The 17988-nt window shown below is 41.6% G+C and overlaps 1 protein-coding gene across 19 annotated transcripts in view; it reads left to right on the forward strand.

Annotated features, from left to right (window-relative positions):
- Positions 1-17519, forward strand: part of NRG1 (neuregulin 1) — a 473787-nt gene extending 456268 nt beyond the window's left edge. For 12 of the 19 annotated variants that reach the window (XM_071801980.1, XM_071801982.1, XM_071801978.1 and 9 more), the window contains 6 exons: positions 1250-1273; positions 6011-6113; positions 9355-9481; positions 10933-11063; positions 11585-11788; positions 15823-17519. In XM_071801980.1, coding sequence (XP_071658081.1) covers positions 1250-1273; positions 6011-6113; positions 9355-9481; positions 10933-11063; positions 11585-11788; positions 15823-16474 — 1241 coding nt within the window. In that variant the 3' untranslated portion in view covers positions 16475-17519. The remainder of the gene's footprint in view (positions 1-1249; positions 1274-6010; positions 6114-9354; positions 9482-10932; positions 11064-11584; positions 11789-15822) is intronic. The other 7 variants (XM_071801973.1, XM_071801974.1, XM_071801977.1 and 4 more) reach the window with 2 other exon arrangements.
- Positions 17520-17988: the final 469 nt, after the last annotated feature.

Below are 17988 nucleotides of genomic sequence, written 5' to 3' on the forward strand. Positions count from 1 at the left end.
ATAAGCAATGCATGTTTCTTCAGCATGTTTTCTTGTTAGGGCTTCCAGCCCTAATATATTCCCATTTAAAGTACCAGCACTATTTGCACTATTTGAAATAGAAACTGCATTACATGAATGACTTCCCCTAAAATTAAATTACATCCACGCTAGGGGTCTTACTTATAATCAAGCATAAATACACCAATATGTATGCATGGGCATGTAATTCATTTTACTGAAGACTTAACCAAGCTTGTTATGCAACTAATGTATATTGTTAGCAGTGTTCAGTAGGCATGTAATACAGGCTCTTTAGGAAGAGACCTGGATAGATTCCAACTTACTTAACCCTTAAAACGTTACTGATTGGCAGGAATGAATAGGCATTTCCCATATGTACAAACTACATAAAAAATCCATTTGGTCAGAATATTAGGATTGGATTTAAATTTCACAACACACAAGGACAGGGAAAGTGAGAGCTACCACCTTATGGTGTTTGCCCATGGGAAGGGCCTCCTAGGACACCTGCCAAGGGGAAACCTGTGTTCCTCCTCACCCCCGGCTGCTGGGACCTGGGGGTGCTAATTTAGGCATGTAAACACCATCAGCTCCTGCACCCAAGGTTACATCTGGCCAGCGAGTGGTTTTGCCAAGGCCATACGGCCCACAAGGAGGGGAAAAGGGGCTGGCTCCTCATTTTCCTGAAACAAGAGCCCTGCTGCAGTCAGCTTGCAAAGATGAGAAGGGCTTCCATGGCTGAGCAAACAGTCCCAGCCACCACCAGGTCACAGCCCACAAAGGGAAGGAGTTGCATACCAACACTGGAGCAGGGCCAGGGAGGGCAACACATGACCTATTTGCACAGGAATGCTGCCCCTTGTAAAACATCCCTGTTTAAAACTGGTCTCATCTGAAAACAATCACTCATTTCACATGGTGTCCTCAGGACATAGTCCTCTTTATCTCAAGATCTTTAAGGGTTAATGGTTCCTGCTGTGTTCCCTGCACTGTGGTTGTTGAGATTCCTACATACATATTTTTGTGTGTAACACTACCAGAAGGTCTGGTCATGTAGCTTACAGAGGCGCAGTTGAGCACTGCCCACATAACCACGTGCCCCTTTGTCCTGTTTCATGTGCAGACACAGAATAGCCATAATTCTCATATGTGATTTAATTTTGACTACAGTGTATTGTTCTTTTCTGAAACTTTCTCCTTTTTCTTTCTTTTTTTTTTTTTTTTTGTCAACTTTCTGCATTGGCAGAGCATCTTGGGATTGAATTTATGGGTATGGACCAATCAATCATTCCTTTTAGCCTGCAGATTTTAGAGCCTGAGAGATAAATCTCTTTTGATTTTTTTTTCTCCACCTCCCCTTTTCAATTCCTAACCCATTTCTCTGTGCTTTAGAAGGGATCATACAGCTATAACAACAACCCTTGTTAAAATGTTAGCAGAGATCAGATCACTAAAAATCATAATTGTGTTAGGATATTCCAGACCTAAGGAGTTCTAGTAATTATTGAAGTAATCATAACATACTGTACATTCATTTTTCTGCTGTGTAGTTTTGACTAGTTTTGACATTCGCTTTTGCTAGGTTCTTCTAGTGTTGCTGGATTTTGGAAACACAGCAAGCATTAAGCAAAATGACTAATTAGTCTATTTAAAAAAAAAAATATATATATATATTTATATATATATAAACCATTATAGCCACTTAAAATTCTGCACATTTACAGTTTTGAGCTCTGGTTTCCAAGTAAAGTTTTATGTCTAAACCCACACCTAGGTATGTAAGTCATATACATATACATATACATATACATATACATATACATATACATATACATATACATATACATATACATATACATATACATATACATATACATATACATATACATATACATATACATACACACATACATATACATACACACATACATATACATACACACATACATATACATACATACATATACATATTCAAAGATATGCATCTATATTCATTTCTAGGTCTGTAAATTAGAAGTGAACTGAAAGTTATTTGGGAACTTCACTAGGGATTTACGGCTAGACTGCAGATCCACAAGTCAGCAAATATATTCAGTATTCCTATTATAAATCTTACATTGCACCCAACCAAGAACTTTGGCAGTGGGCGCTGTTTTTACATTTCAGCTTAAATATAATAGAAATAGATAAATCCTCTTCTTTAATAGACTGTACTTCTGACTAACATTTAGTAATCAGGGATACAAATTAGGCCTCTCTTGAACAGGCTAACTTGTAATTCAGGTCAGGTTTAGTTTGGAATCTCCTAAAATTGTCAGCAAATGAGAAGGACCAGCCAGCCAGTGATCCATTCCACACACATTCATGTTCTTATTAAAAATGCCCCACTAAATGCTGTTAGTTTAAGCTGTGAACTGTGTAAAATCTATTTATTACAAGTCCAAATTTAAAAAAATCTCTCACAGCCCAGCTTATTGTTATTAGTATTATCACAAGAAAATACTAATTCTAACTCATAAGTATCAGATTGTAGTAGAAGATATATGGCTACATGAACATATAAGGAATTACATTAAAATCCTTTTAAAAACTGACTTGCAAATTTTGCTTTATATATGAAATTACACCAGCGGGACCACCTCTTGGAATGAAATTGTTTTAAAAATCTCCAGGGACCTGTAAGAAGAAAAACTTTAAACCAGAGCAAATTTAAGACCATATATATCATGAATTATGTATAAATTAGGGTGATATGAAATCAGTTACATAATGTACATGTTCAAAAGACTGCACATAGAGGGATTTAGTATCTTGACTTAAGTCTCAGGTTGATTTGATTTTCCTACATTCTGCGGGGAGGGGGGAATGTATTCAAATGATTTTTGATACTTAATAGCCTAAAACCTTTTCTAAATTCTCACTGCGCATACACTTGTCCATGGGTTTTTCCCAAAGGTTGCTGTTAATTTTTTTCAAGGTATTTTGATGAGTATGGCAAACAGCACATGTTATTTGGCTAGACGTCATTAACTGCCTCTGTAAATGTTAACACTGGTCAGAGGGAGAAGGCAGTTTTGGGGTGAGAGGCGGTATAACCTCAAGTGCCTCACAGATGTTTGGTCCCTGCTACACAAAACTCTTCTGGCCATAAACAGAGAGGCTGAGACTCATCCCTGAGGCACCACGCTGCCTGCAGAGCTGTGGCCAGGATCCTTGTCCCACCCCAGCCACCAGCATCCCCTGCCACCTACGGGACACCCAAGCTATCCCAGACTCCAGACCCTGTCAGCCGGGAGCGCTGGCAGGTTTACACGGGAGATGGCTGAATTTCTGGGCAAGACCTGCCCCAGACAAATGTGCCTTCCCAGGCAGCCATTACCCGCATGCTTGAGGGAGGGCATGCCTGCACTGCCGTTCATGCACACCACGTCAAGCTGGTGTGCAGGAAAGAATTAAGACAATGATAGCAGACCCAAGGTTTACCTCTCCATGCCCTTCAAGACCTACAGTCCCAGTAGATGTGGGAGGAGCATTGCTCAGGACTGCACCCACAGCCCTGCTCCCTCACTGCATCTCTCTCCTCTGCAGTGGGTGAGAGCCCAGGATCATCCAACATACAAGCAAAGAGCCTTAACCCACTGACAGCCTTAGCAGAGCCATCAGCCTGGCTCATTCGGAACAGCCTCAGCCTGGAGTAAACTTCTTGAATGAGTGCAACATTTCCCTGAAAATTAACAAACAAGCGAAGTTTCCACTCCAAATCAATCTTATTCCACCTCTCCCCCTCCAAGAAAAGTGGCTTGATATGTCCCTTTCATTTTGCTTTCACAAGCCAACAAAGCAAACAAACAAACCAAACAAAACATAAACAAAAAAAAATGAATATTTCAAAGCATTTCAAATTTGCCCTTAAATTGCTTAGTGCAAGTCTCCCGATTCCTGTGACATCCTCATAATACACCATTTCCATGGCTAACTAATAAGCGCTTTCAGAAGGGGTAAAAAAAGGAAGAGGATCAAGTGCCACTAACTAGCCTAGGCGAGGAGTTATGCTGTATGACAAATCCCTTCACACTCTGCTTCAGCCTTCTTTTTTGTCCCCAAGCATTTCTCCACTCTGCTTTTTCCAGTATCAAGCATGCTATGCGAGGCCTGCAGTTGACTTCTTAACCCTTTAACCTTGTCTTTGCCTATATTTCACCTTCCTCTTTTTCTCTTTGTCCTCATTTGATTTGGACTTTCCACCCTTTCTTCCTTCTGTCTTTTGACTTTCTGTTCTTGGAGTTATATTTTTGTTTTCTTTAATACGTTTTTGCAGCATTCTAGTTTTATCAAACTCACTTTCTCCCTCACCTCTCCCCCCTTGTTAATAATCAGTGCTATTAATTTTATCTGATAGTGCTCATGACCTGTTTGCTGGTATTTTGATTTACAGTGGTTTGGCTTGTAGAACAAATTAGTTCCATGGTAAGGTGCATTGTATCAGAGAAATTAAGATTTCTTTTTGCTTTGTGGTTTGTTGAACAGAATATTTGGCATTTGCCCACAGCAACTTTAAAACTAGACTAGATGAGCCCAGGAAACACACTGGAGGAATGACTGCTCCCTCTGTCCTAGGGAGCATTTTCTCCTCAACTGGCACAGCGTTTATGACACCACATAATTTAGGTGCCTGAGCTTGAACAGGGACTCATGGCACATGTGAGGGACCATTGTGCATATCTGTACCTCCTGATGAATTGCCCCACAGATCTTTTATGTTCATACAAGTCCCTTCCAACAGCGATAATGCTAGCATTCATCCCAAAGATAGTGCTGAACTGTGCAGCTTTAATTCATCCATTTATTTTTAATCACCTGCTGGTATTCTGACTGTGGTCAATAATACAGTCTGACCTAAGACTACCTTCTGATCTGGATCCTCCATGGAAAGTTTTCTGGACTGTCTGCTTAATCAAAAATATGACTTGATAAAACCTAGGTAACCATTTTTGTCCTAAAAGCAGGAATACAGACCCACGTCCATAAATCGTCAGCAGAGAACACACCTCCGTTTCAGTGCTTATTACATAATGTTTCCCCAGCACAGCATGCAGTGATGCTCTCTGCCAACCATGAGCAAGGCTAGAATGCATGGGTAGCTCCAACACAAACATCACCAGTGCTGCTAGTATCTTTTTAATAGTGAAATATCTCTGATGAATGAGATCAGTAATAAATTGTCATCACTGAGCAAGCTGCCACTCTAGATAGAGGAGTTCCTTTGTTGGACACAAAGAGATACAAGTAGAAACCCACCATTTCTCTGATACAAGACACTGATGGTTGTTGATATTGCTGTGCTTTTGGAGGAGTACTGAGGAAAGAGCCCAAACTTTATGATCAGAGCTCAAAACCTGTCTGAATTTCCATTGGAGATATAATTACAAGCCAAGCTCTTGTCTCAAATGTAGAATGATATTTTGAAATCTACCCTGTAAAGACAACTGCGATATAAATTGACATGGGGGCAGAGGGACATTGGATATGATAACAAACCAAAAAAAAAAAAAGGTTTATCTCAAGTACCATAAAAATTGCCTTCATTCAAGCTGTCTTTGCAGAGTAAAACTTCCAAAGCATTTGCAAGTTCATTTTATTACCTTAGTGCATTCCTTTTTTATTTCCAGAAAATGCTGAGTGTTTGTCAATTGTGGAGTTGTTTCTTAGATATATTATCCTTGTTGACTTAAACAAAAAAAACCCAAACAAACAACAAAACAAAACCCGGTTTCTTTTGACTGTAATTGTACATATGACCACTCATCCCCAGTACTATGTTAAGAGCTTATGGTGTAGTCCTGTTCTCCTTGCAGTCGATAATGAGTCTGCCTGAAGTGTGGTGCCTGTGTTTCAGTGTGGCTCTGTGAATCTGTGCGGTGGTTTGTAGCATGCCAGCTGTTGACTGTGTGCTCCTTGCCCAGCCATCCTTCATGTTGTGACCTTATCTGTTTTTATCCCTTTTTAGAAGCTGAGGAACTGTACCAGAAACGGGTGCTGACCATAACTGGCATTTGCATTGCTCTTCTAGTAGTTGGCATCATGTGTGTGGTGGCCTACTGCAAAACCAAGTAAACTTTTATTTTTTTTTTTTTTAATATCTGTGGTTGTTGATCAGGGCCTTCCTAGTTGACTTTAGCTTCTACTCCTCTGAGCATAAGGTTGTGTCTGGGTTTCTCCAAAGCTGAGCTGAAGAGACAAACACGTGGCCAGGGTGCTCTAGTCCAAGCCAGATGGGTGCAGGTCTCCATGTTCATCAGCAGTGCAAAAATAAGACCAGCATCTGAAAGGTTTCTCACCCTTCAAATGTGACTTGAGTGAATTTCACTGACTTGCAATTCTTAGTCTATCACCCATTCCAGCTGGTTTCTCCAGCTGGAAAGGAACAAACCCAAACACTGGAATCATGTTGCTCTCCAGCAATAAATTTTACACATCAGCCTAGTTTGTTTGTACTTGAGGTAAGATTAACGGTTCTAGAAGTTACTAAACACCAAAGGCCAAAGAACTGAACATCAAAGTGCTCCCAATGCAAAACTAGACACTTAAATGCATTCTGTGAGTCTGTTACTTGCTGTGGGCAACTCTCAAACACGCATGAGGCACTCTGGACCATAAATTACACTGAAAATCAGCAGGATTTGTGCTGCCAAAACTTCTGACTGCTCTTAAAAATCTCCTCACCAAAACACAGAAAATGCTTGTCATAAATCTTCCACATTTGCATAAACCTGATTTACTGCTACAGGGCCTGATTGACAGTTGGGTTGTTGTTTTTCCTTATAAGTCCCACCAGTAATGGATGTGTTAGAAGGGAGGGAGGAGGGGAATAATTTGCCTCCCTCAGTGAGAGTCCAGCCACACACATGTGCTGCTTCTACCCGCAACCTTGTGCCAGTGGTCAGTGGGGAACAACTGAAACAGCAATAAAGAATCAGATCAATTACTGCTTTTAGAAATGGTAACTAGCAAGCCAGGGCAGATTAATATCTTTCATCGTCCAAAGTTCATTGAAATAAGCCAAGACATCCCCATTAATTTCAATAAATATTTAATCAGGGTCCTGAAGTATAGTTTCCTATATAAAGAGCCCCAAAATCCATCAGGGGTCTGTATGCTTTGTCACAATTTGTCCCAGACATCAGCAATCACTGCCAGCCAAAAGTGAAATGTTTTCAAACACAGCTGATCAGAGCAAAATTGAGCTGCCAGTTCATGGCCCTCCAAATGCTGCAGTGATGCCAGACTGCTATCTCTGAGATGTTCCCTGCATACTCTTTCCTCCTAATAGGGGAAAACCTGGAAACCAGGGGAAATCCTGGAATTACATTAGGAGAACACACTAAATAAAATGCAATGGCTTAAATCTTGTTGATCTCCCTTCAAGAGATACTGCTGTTCAAATGCTAAGGCATCTTGCAACACTAAGTCGTCTTTCAGAGGTGCTTATTTGCAACTCTTTCATGTTAACGGAAAGGCTTCTCAGAATAGATGAAGTACACATTAGCTTTCCCATTGTTCTTTTTCTCAATTTTCTAGAGCAATTTCTTTTTTTTAGTTGGTGTTCTTTCACTAGAGGACAAATGGCACAAATGGAAGCATGAAAAATGCAAATACATTGATGACCAAAGGTGGGAAGTAATGTAGTTTGCTAGGGACAGATTCCTGAGCAGCACATGCTAGGATCTCAGACCCACAGATGATGAACTCAAACTCCCTCTAGAACCCACCTTCTCAACCATGTCAGGGACCTTGAGTTGCCCTCATCTCCAAAGGTCTCCAAGGTCTCATGAAGAGGTGCTGTGAGATCAAATAAAACCCTTGTCTGTGTGGATTCTCAGACCAGGCAGGTCTTTGGGTAGCTGCTCGCACTGCACTCTCCATCCACCTTTACCACTTGTGTGTCTTAAGATCATGCCTGGTTATCCTCCAAACGCCAAGCCATGTCTGCTTATACCATTCATGTGAAGTGACATAAATTAAACATCTTCCACTGTCCAGGCACATACACACAGAGAAAATATGTAAAATGCTGTGTGTCATATTTTCTTTGTCTTTAAGCTTTCCTTGTTATGAAGCTTCAACATATTTATTGTTTTCTGTCCCCTCTTCTGTTTGGAAAGCTTGGAACAGTCCTGCTGAGTTCAAAACAGCATTGAAAGTTATTATATCTTACACTGTCCTACCCTGCCAAAACTATCTGCACTTTTGCATAAGGCTTGGGGAACTGTGTGTATTTTAGCTCTTGCTACAGCCAAGTTCATAAACACTCAGCAGTGCATTGCAACCTGTATCCTCCCTCCATGTCCCAGGATTCTGTGGCAGGATGGTGGAAGTTCTCCAGTATAATCAGACAAAACTGGGGAATATTGATAAATTAAGTCTGAAATCGAATAGCTCTTTTCCCAGCTATTTATTTTGGTGTTCTATATAGTGCATTTTGCATGGCCTTCACAGTGCTAGGTTTTTATTGTGCTGCAAGTTTTGTTATGGATAGCTTGTAATGATCTCCTGAAAACTTATCTTGTGGAGAGCTGAAAGGATTAGCAACTTGGGAATGAGTAGCTGAGAAGCATCCATGTCAACCAAAGACCATGCCATTATTGCATGTCACTGATGGATGGTTCTAATGAATGCATTAGCAGCCCTGGCACCCTCTTGGTTATCAGAGTTAATCTTATGTTACTGTAACAAAACCTTCAAGAGCTGCTGGGATGGCTGCAGGCTCAGGCATACCTCATACACTCACTCACTTCATCTGCACCCTTCACTTCTTTAACATGTTGTATTTGGAGTGCACTGTTAAGGCATAGGACAAATCCCATTAAAAAGAAGTGCAGCTGAAATATCACAATGGTGGCAAAAAAACCCTGAGGCAAAGCCAGCTGGGCTCCCTGTGGTGAATCAAGAAGTGTAACCCGGTGGGCTGTTAGAAACGTGGCTGTGGCCGTGGTGAGGATGGCAAGGTGTCTGAGTTAAAATCTCCTCCCTTCTGAGTGCAGAAAACTTCTCCTCCTAAGAGAGAGCGTGGCTTAGAAAAGCTTTCACTCTTCCTCACACTTTTCCCCATCCCTCTGTGGCCTGCTGACTCCTGGCAGAGTTCCCATACATCTTTCCCCCTCTGCAGGTCCTCACAGCTCCAGCTGCAATTAGACCTGTAGTCTTCGGAGTTACTCTGAGATCTTCCAGTGGCAGGGAAAGTGCTGGAAAAAAAAAAAAAAGTGATGTTATGCTATTATCATCCTCAACATGCTAAAAGGTGCAGCTGCTTTCCCTTTGTCTTTTGAAATTGTTTCTATGTTTCACGCACAGGAAGCAGAGGAAAAAGCTGCACGATCGCCTTCGGCAGAGCCTGCGCTCGGAAAGGAACAATGTGATGAACATGGCCAATGGGCCGCACCAGCACAACCCGCCGCCAGATAATGTCCAGCTGGTGAATGTAGGTTTCACTACCCGCATTTCAGCCTAGGCTGACAGTGACACAGCAAAGTTCACCCAAGGCTTTTAAACTCCTACCTGCTGCAGGCTTTCTCCACCCAAAAACAATTAGCGACTTCACAAAAAATATGCAGTAAAATGAGATACGTTTCTGCAGATGACCAGTTTACTGAGGCATGCCGCAATGCTGGAGCTGTGCCTCTGGATCTAGGACACCAAAAACAAGAAAAACACCTAAGAAATGATACTAACAGCTCTACAGCAGGGTTAAGCACTGTAGGGATCAATTTCTTCAAACACTGTCTTGCTCTTCCTACTGCCCTTGGCCTGATGGTTGGTGAGCAGGGACAGCTCCCTCAAATTGGGAATGTGACATCATGAACTCAGGTTTAGAAGTCTGAATGAAGATCTCACCTAGACAGTAGGAGTGGCTGAGGAGATGGGACTGTGGCAGATATTCCACCAGCATCCTCCAGCCATTTTTCAGACCAGAGCAGAGCAGAGACTTGCTCTTCAACTAACCCCTTGGCCGAGGCCCTTGGTCTCAGAGGCCAGTACTCATGCTGCCTGTAGCTGCTTCCACCTCTCCTCCCTTTCCTGGGGAAGCCTGATGCCCAGAGCAAACATCAGCTTCCCACCACCTTGAGCCATCCCCACTCTCCTGCACCAACTATCACTGTACATATTCATGACAGTTCCTTGCAGGAGTGAGCCCTGGCTCTGCTAAGTCAATGGCAGCACTCCCACTGACCTTGGTTATAGCTGTGACACCTTTCCACAGGAGCTCAGCTTTCAATATCTCCCCTCAAAGACCTAAATCCCCTTTAAGAGAGGGGAAACCAGGATTCTCCACTGAGGAAAACAGAGACTTCTACCAGCAACAGGACTGGAGAGTCTCCAGATGAAAGCAATCTGGGAGGCTGGGCACTGCACACCTCCGAGCCACATCTCAGGAGGCTTTGGCCAATTCTGCAGATCGTTCCCTGACTTGGTGATACATCCATGGGCACTGAAAATAGCCCTTTCCTGCCCAGATTCTTATCCTGTGATGAAAAATTGCTACTGCTAACTACTCCTGTCTTCTCCATCAGAGAATAGTGGGTTTGGTGTATCCAGTAGTAAAGGAGAGGTTGACTTTCCAGATCTCTATCCTCAAAGACTCATTTCCTTGTTAAATTTTTATGTTGTTTGTAGCCTGATTAGGATGCAGAGCTTTACTAATCTCCTCATTTGTTTCCTACTACTTTGAGTTTACGTAGGGTGTCTATGCAGAGGTGTACATAAAGGTGCTCTAGTGTGTCAGTTTCTGCCTGTATTAAACTGATGAAGTTTGTGCTTGGGTACATGTGAAAAAATTGCAACTACGGGGGAGAGGGGAAGGGATTGGAAATGTCTGCAAGTGTGCTGTGAATTACAGTTTGTAAACCTGAGGTTTGTCTGTTTTTTTTTCAGCAGTACATTTCAAAAAACGTAATCTCCAGCGAACATGTCATGGAGCGAGAAACCGAGACGTCATTTTCTACAAGTCACTACACCTCAACAACACATCACTCTGTGACAGTCACCCGGACACCCAGCCACAGGTACTGGAGGGGGAAGACAAACAGTACCTGTAATATCTGATATGTTGCTCTTGCAAAACAGAAAAGAAGTGTAAAAAAAAAAAAAAAAAAAGAAAAGAAAAATCTATGCTGCCTTCATATTGTTTTCATTTTAAGACTGACAATATTTGATGTCATGTCACCTAACTAATTATTTTTCCAGGGATTTACAAAGAGCTTTATTGACTGAATGACATTACAATATTGTTACAGTGAATTTTAATATATGGAAATTGCTCAATCAGTGACAGTTGTGGTGACTGGAAAGCCCTTCTTCCCTCTCCTTTTATCCACATATGCAAAATTGTCATGATGCATGTGGATTCATGTAATTCACAAAATTCTGAAGCCCCAGTTACCAACCTGAAGGTTATGCTGCACATCCTGAGCAATGCGGGAGCCCTTTCTTTCCCTGGCTAAACTTCTGCTCACCTGTATTTGAATCTGAAGCACCCTCTCACACTTCCTTCTCTTCTTCTCCTTTCCTGGTTGCTGCTCTCCAGCTGGAGTAATGGCCAGACTGAAAGCATTCTCTCTGAAAGCCACTCAGTACTTGTCAGCTCCTCTGTGGAGAACAGCAGGCACACCAGCCCAGCAGGGCCCCGGGGCCGCCTCAATGGCATCAGCGGGCCACGGGAAGGCAACAGCTTCCTCCAGCATGCAAGAGAGACACCTGACTCCTACCGAGACTCTCCTCACAGTGAAAGGTAGGACATACCACCCATTGCTTTCAGCTGGCAAGTCCTGGTGTTCCCAGACGGTTTCAAAGCTTGGGAGCACAGGAGAAAACCCAGCCGTGCAGCTTTTCATGTAGGCCATGCACCTCCTCATTTGTAAAGGTGGAGAGCTTGGTTGTGGTTCAAAGTCTACCAAAAGTATTTCTTCCCTTCTTGCCTCTGCTGGATTTATTCCTGACAGCCAGCAGTTCACATTTGGATAAGCTGCACGAAGTAATTTTTCAGAAATTTCCATTTAAAGTAAAAACAGTTTTTTGCCTAATTATCGGTTTCTTAAAAGAAGAAGTGAGAAAACTGAGGGATTTTGTGAGACACAAAAGGTGGGGAGAACGCAATGTACTCATCCATAGGAGGAAAACACTAAGGACTCCTAAGCAGTATAGGAATTCTGCCAACACTTACTTTCTGGGAGATTCCAGTTTCTAAACCTGTTATCTTCTTTAAAAATTCCCCTTGACCCTTTATTAAGTAAAAGCAAGGAACACAAAGTTCAAACCAGAAGAGCCCAGTTCATTATTAAATCAGGCATAGTTAGAAATAAAGCTGGCCAGGAGATTTCCAACAAAATGCCTTTTTCTCTGGTTCATCAGTACCTAAGGTCTGCCTTGAAGTGCATCAGTTGCATGAAAACTTTTATTGAAAATGTATTTTCAACTTTAGGCTAGGATTTTATCTCAAGAGCATGGGTTGGCCCCAGAGTAACAAAAAAAAACCTGAGAAGACACAAGACATGTAAACAGAGGTTTGCTACCAACAATCAGAGGCAGAAGAAATGGGAAACAAAGGATTACCAGAACAATTTTATGAGCATTGTAAATCAGGAGGGATTTGATCCCATGGGATGTCTGTGATGTCAAAAATGCAGCCAGGCAATCCCCCAGGAGACCGAGTTGTGTAGGAGACAAATTGTGGTTTCCAGAAAAATGAATGTGCAAGTACAGCAAAAGCCATTTTTGTGGTACTCACTCTGTTACACAAAGAACAACCGCTTAGCAGTGGGATAAGGCACCACAGCTGAAGGGTGTCTAAATGAGGCCTGTAGGACCACTAAAGATAGCGAACTGGCTCTCTCCTTATAGCAAAGTTAACTGTTATTTACTATGGAATTTAATTTCAAGATGTGTGGCACACATGACATAAACAGCCATGGCCCCAATCCAGCAGAGCATTTCAGCAAGGTTAACTTTTAATTGTGCAAGCGACCTCATTGAAGTCAGCAAAATTACTTACACAGGTAGAGTTCAGTGTGTGCTTAAGTGCTTTGCTGGACCAGAACCTACAGCAATAAATACCACATCATCTCTTGCCTGGGAACCATACAGGACGCAGGGCCACGTGCCTGCCAGTGGTGAGTATTACAGCTTAGTATATTTGAGCATCTGCATGTGAAAAGTGAAGACCATTCTTGCTGTCCTCCTGCATTGCCTGGGACACACCCAGAGCATCATTCGGATATGAGCTGTTTAGATTTTAGGGCAGGGAGGAAAGGAGCACATGCCTTTCTGTTTCAATGAGAAGAAAGAATACATTATGGCAACTTTTGTGTTTTCAGAAAATTATGCCAGAGGTGAAAAGCAGCATCATTTCTGTGATAATTCACCAGGCATTGATGGTCTAGTCTGTGCCTGAAGAACTGTGACTTTTGAATGCAGAAGTTAGTTCCCTGGGAATTAAATTAAGCCTCATCTATTTTTAGCAAGTAGGAAATACACGACAGATTATTTCTGAGAAGAGTTGTGTGTGTGTGTGAATATAAGGGGGAAAATGGGAGTTATTTGCAACTAGAAATTACTCTGAAACATAAAGGAATGTACCAGCTTACAAATTACTTCCTGAAGCCATCCAATGTTGCTGTGCTGTCAATTGGTAGATCAAGGCTGTGCTCCCTTCACCCTCCAGACCCCAACTATTTTACGATTTTGAAATGAAATAGAATAGACATCATGAGTTCTTTTGTGTTACCCCGTCCCTTTGTTGGACCTCATACCCTGACACCTGTTTGCACAAGCAGAGGACCCTAGCACCTATATTTTAGAAAGTCCCTATCTGTCTTACAGGAGAGAAAATAAAAAAAAAAAAACACCAACTCTGCATGAAAGACCAGACTACATTATGAAATTGGCAGCATGTAACTAGTTAATGCTTGTTGGCTGACCATGGATACACTCTGATCCCCTTTCACTGAGCCAGCACAGCTTAGCTCTTGTTGGCCATGAAGATAAATCTATCACCTTTTAGCCTTCCTTTCAGGATGGGCTAGAGCTGCATCATGAACAGCAACTTGTTAGCACTGTTCCATTATGGTGTGGGAGAATTACACCAGAAATGTGTGAATGCACAACCACCAGTATGAGTAACTTGACACTGATGGAAACATGCATAGTATGCTAACCACATTTAACTAACATAGTCCATTAACTGAACCAGTTTAGCTAAAATTCAGTGTGTCGAAAAGATGTATGTCCAGCACTGTACCAGCTAAGGAAGTAGAAAAGCTTCAGTTTTTCAGATAATGACTACTTAAAAATCTGAAAGGGATTAAAAGTTCACTCATGGAAGGAAAAATAAGGAATTACTTAATTTGTAAAGTCCACAAACTTATTAATTGCCCTTTGCTCTCAAGAGCAACTAACTTTGTTAATTCCCATGCATAACTCCAGCTTTATTTTTTTTTCCTGTTCATTGGTTGATGTAAATCAATGTGCCCCTACTGAAATCAATCTACTCTACTACACGTCAGTTCAGGTTCTGTCCCACTTTCTCTTTTATCAATAACTCTGTTTTAATCAAGTGTAATACATGCAACTGAGTCATAGATTGGATGAGAAAGTTGGATTCAGATTTATTTATTTATTTCACTAATGAAAAATTAAATAACTTCATCAATCATAGCCATATAATTTTTCTCAATGGGTCTGTGTAAGAGGTGGAGTTTAGAAAGATTTTAAGTTTGTACATAGATGAAATTCAGGCAGGTGAACTTAGGATGAGAACAAAACAAAGCCAAACTATGCAAAATGTCATGCTGGGCACTGTGCCCTTGATCAGGACGTTTCAGCCAGTTCCTCACCTGGCATGAATCTTCATGACTTCATGGAGCATCTTATGGAGCTCCACTGATTCAAACCAGCTGAGACTTTCATAATTTTTGTCCTCTTCCTTTGTGACAAGCTCTATACTGTCACCTGAGTTTTGTTTTCAGAAATCACCTTTGACCACTACCCTTCCTACAGAAACAAATTTTAATTAATTTAATTAATTACAGGGACAAATTTTGCAGAGCCATCAGGAACAGTAGGCCAGACAGTCCTCTCCGTCAGCATTTGTTCCTACTCAAGGACAAACAATGTTTCGTGTTTCTTTGTAGATAAACCTACCAGCCAGTGTAACGAGCACCCCAGGAGTGGAGCAGCACAAAGCTCCTGTGACTACCCCCAGTGATTAAAGTTAGAAGAATCTGGCTCCAGATTTTGTCCAAATTTTGCTTTCTTCCTTAACCTGAGACACTGATTGCCAGAAAAGGGTGAATCCCCAAGAGGTCCGTCCCTCAGTTCCCTTCCTTTCTCTCCTCCTGTCTGTTTCCATGCACCCTAGGTTCTGGTCAAATCCTGCCAGAAGTGCACCAACCATTTTCCTTTTAAGAAAATACTTAAAATGCATTTTGTTTCTGGCAGTCTCGGAATCTCATTCCGGGATTCATTCCAGGAAGTTATTCTGGCAAATAACTTGGAGCATCTCCATGGCTCTTCCAAGGCAAAACAGACCTGCAAGTTTTGCATGTTCTTCCTGCTCTCAAACGCTTTTGCCCAAAGTCCCAGAAGTTAGTGATTTTGTAGGATTAATAGCAACAGGAAAGTGTGAAAAAGTGGAAAGTCTTCCCTGTGTGAAGATGCTGGAGCTCTTAAAGGATTCGTGCCTTTTCCCTCCCAGTCCACATGAGCAGCTGTGTCCACATGTCAACACCGCTTCTGTGTTTGCAACTTTTTTGCATCTCTTTTCTTCAGGTATGTCTCAGCTATGACCACACCAGCTCGCATGTCACCTGTTGATTTCCACACTCCAACTTCTCCCAGTTCCCCCCCCTCCAAAATGTCACCACTGGCTTCCAGCTTAACCATCTCCATCCCTTCGGTGGCGGTGAGTCCCTTCATAGAAGAGGAGCGACCACTGCTCCTGGTGACCCCACCACAGTTACGTGAGAAGTACAACCACCATCTTCAGCAGTTCAATTCTTTCCACCACAATGTCACCCATGAGACCAACAGCTTGCCACCTAGTCCTCTGCGGATAGTGGAAGACGAGGAGTATGAGACCACGCAGGAGTATGAATCAGCACAGGAGCCCCTAAAGAAACTCACCAACAGCCGGAGGGTCAAAAGAACAAAGCCCAATGGCCACATTTCCAGCAGGTTGGATGTGGACTCTGACACAAGTTCTGAGAGCAGCAGCTCTGAGACTGAAACTGAAGATGAAAGAATAGGCGAAGATACACCGTTCCTGAGCATGCTGAACCCCATAGCGACCAGTCTGGAGCCAGCTGCTGCCTACCGGCTGGCTGAAACCAGGACTAACCCGGCAAATCGCTTCTCCACACCGGAAGAGTTGCAAGCAAGGTTGTCCAGTGTGATAGCTAACCAAGACCCTATTGCTGTATAAAACATAAAACACATAGATTCACACGTAAAACTTTATTTTATATAATGAAGTATTCCACCTTTAAATTAAACAATTTATTTTATTTTAGCAATTCCACTGATAGAAAAAAGCAGAAGGAAAAAAGAACTTTTATAGATTAAATATACGTATGTACAAATGTGTTATGTGCCATATGTAGCAATTTTTTACAGTATTTCAAAAATGGGGAAAGATATCAATGGTGCCTTTATGTTATGTTATGTTGAGAGCAAGTTTTGTACAGTTACAATGATTGCTGTCCCACTGTATTTTGCAAAACCTTCTAGCCCTTGGTTGTCCTTGCTTTTCTGTGCACTGCATTATAATGATTGGATATATGATTTGCAAGAATTGCAGAATTCCCCCTGGTTGCTTGTTGTAGAATCCCCAAATCAATAAGCCCTGTAATGGCACTCCCACCTTACCTGCCCCACCAGAAAAAAATGGGGGGGGAGGGCAGGGAATGAAAAAGAGAGAGAAAAAAACCTAGGGGAAAAAAAATATTCTATGAGAAGTTTTATTTGCTTTCTGTACATGAAATGGGTTTTGTCTGCTCTCTGCCAGCCAAAATGTTTGCTTCCTTGAGCACAGGGATAATGGTAGATCCAACAGCATGCTACTATTAATTACAGCAGGATAACAACAGCAACAACAAAAAGCCATCCTGCATTAAATAATGTAGAAAAGAAAGTAATACTGTGATTTTAAACCAAATATATTATTAGTTAGAAGTAAGCTTGTAATCACTAGGAGTTGCCATTTCATTATTTTTCAGATATTAATTGTTGTAATTATCCCTTGAAAATGGGTTTAAGTTAGCTGAGGCTTTGAACCTGCTACTCTACTAAAAAAAAAGAAAAAAAAAAAAAAAAATTAAAAAAAGACAAGGGAAAAAAAATAAAAGCAAGCTTATATTAGTTGAAGTTAATGGGGCAAATATAATAGCAGATATCTGTAACTAAGCAAGGAAGAGATCTAGCTGGAAAGCGAATGCCACTAATAAAAGTGCAATCAGTTTTCACCTCTATTTTTTAAGGCTGATTTCTAGTAGATGATTTATGTTTTTGTTTCCCTCAGTTTTTCCCCCTTTCTTCTCCTCATCAGAAAGAACCCTGACAAGCTTCTAGCAGTACCATTTTAGAGATGCTATTGGAGTAAGGGTTACTTTTGGACACAGAAACTACATTCAAGGAAGAAATGATTTACAGAATCATTGAAAAGTGCAGGCAAGTAGGAAGAACATAGCAGAAATATGGAGTTCAGTTCTACTCAATCTTTATTGACTCCATTATTTGGGGTGAGAGAGGCAAGGCTGACGCAAAGCTCATTTTTGAAGGCAAGTACACCATGTGGGTTACAGCTGGAGTGTGCATGTCTATTTGATATCAGTGTTTATATAAGCAGTGATGGCTATACTATACCAGTAATGAACAAGGATGCTGTCAGTGCTGGATGTCTGCACCCATTCAGGCAGAAGCTGTCAGTTTAGTCAGGGT

This window comes from Patagioenas fasciata, chromosome Z (genome assembly GCF_037038585.1).
Source record: "Patagioenas fasciata isolate bPatFas1 chromosome Z, bPatFas1.hap1, whole genome shotgun sequence".
Classification (NCBI taxonomy): Eukaryota; Metazoa; Chordata; class Aves; order Columbiformes; family Columbidae; genus Patagioenas; species Patagioenas fasciata.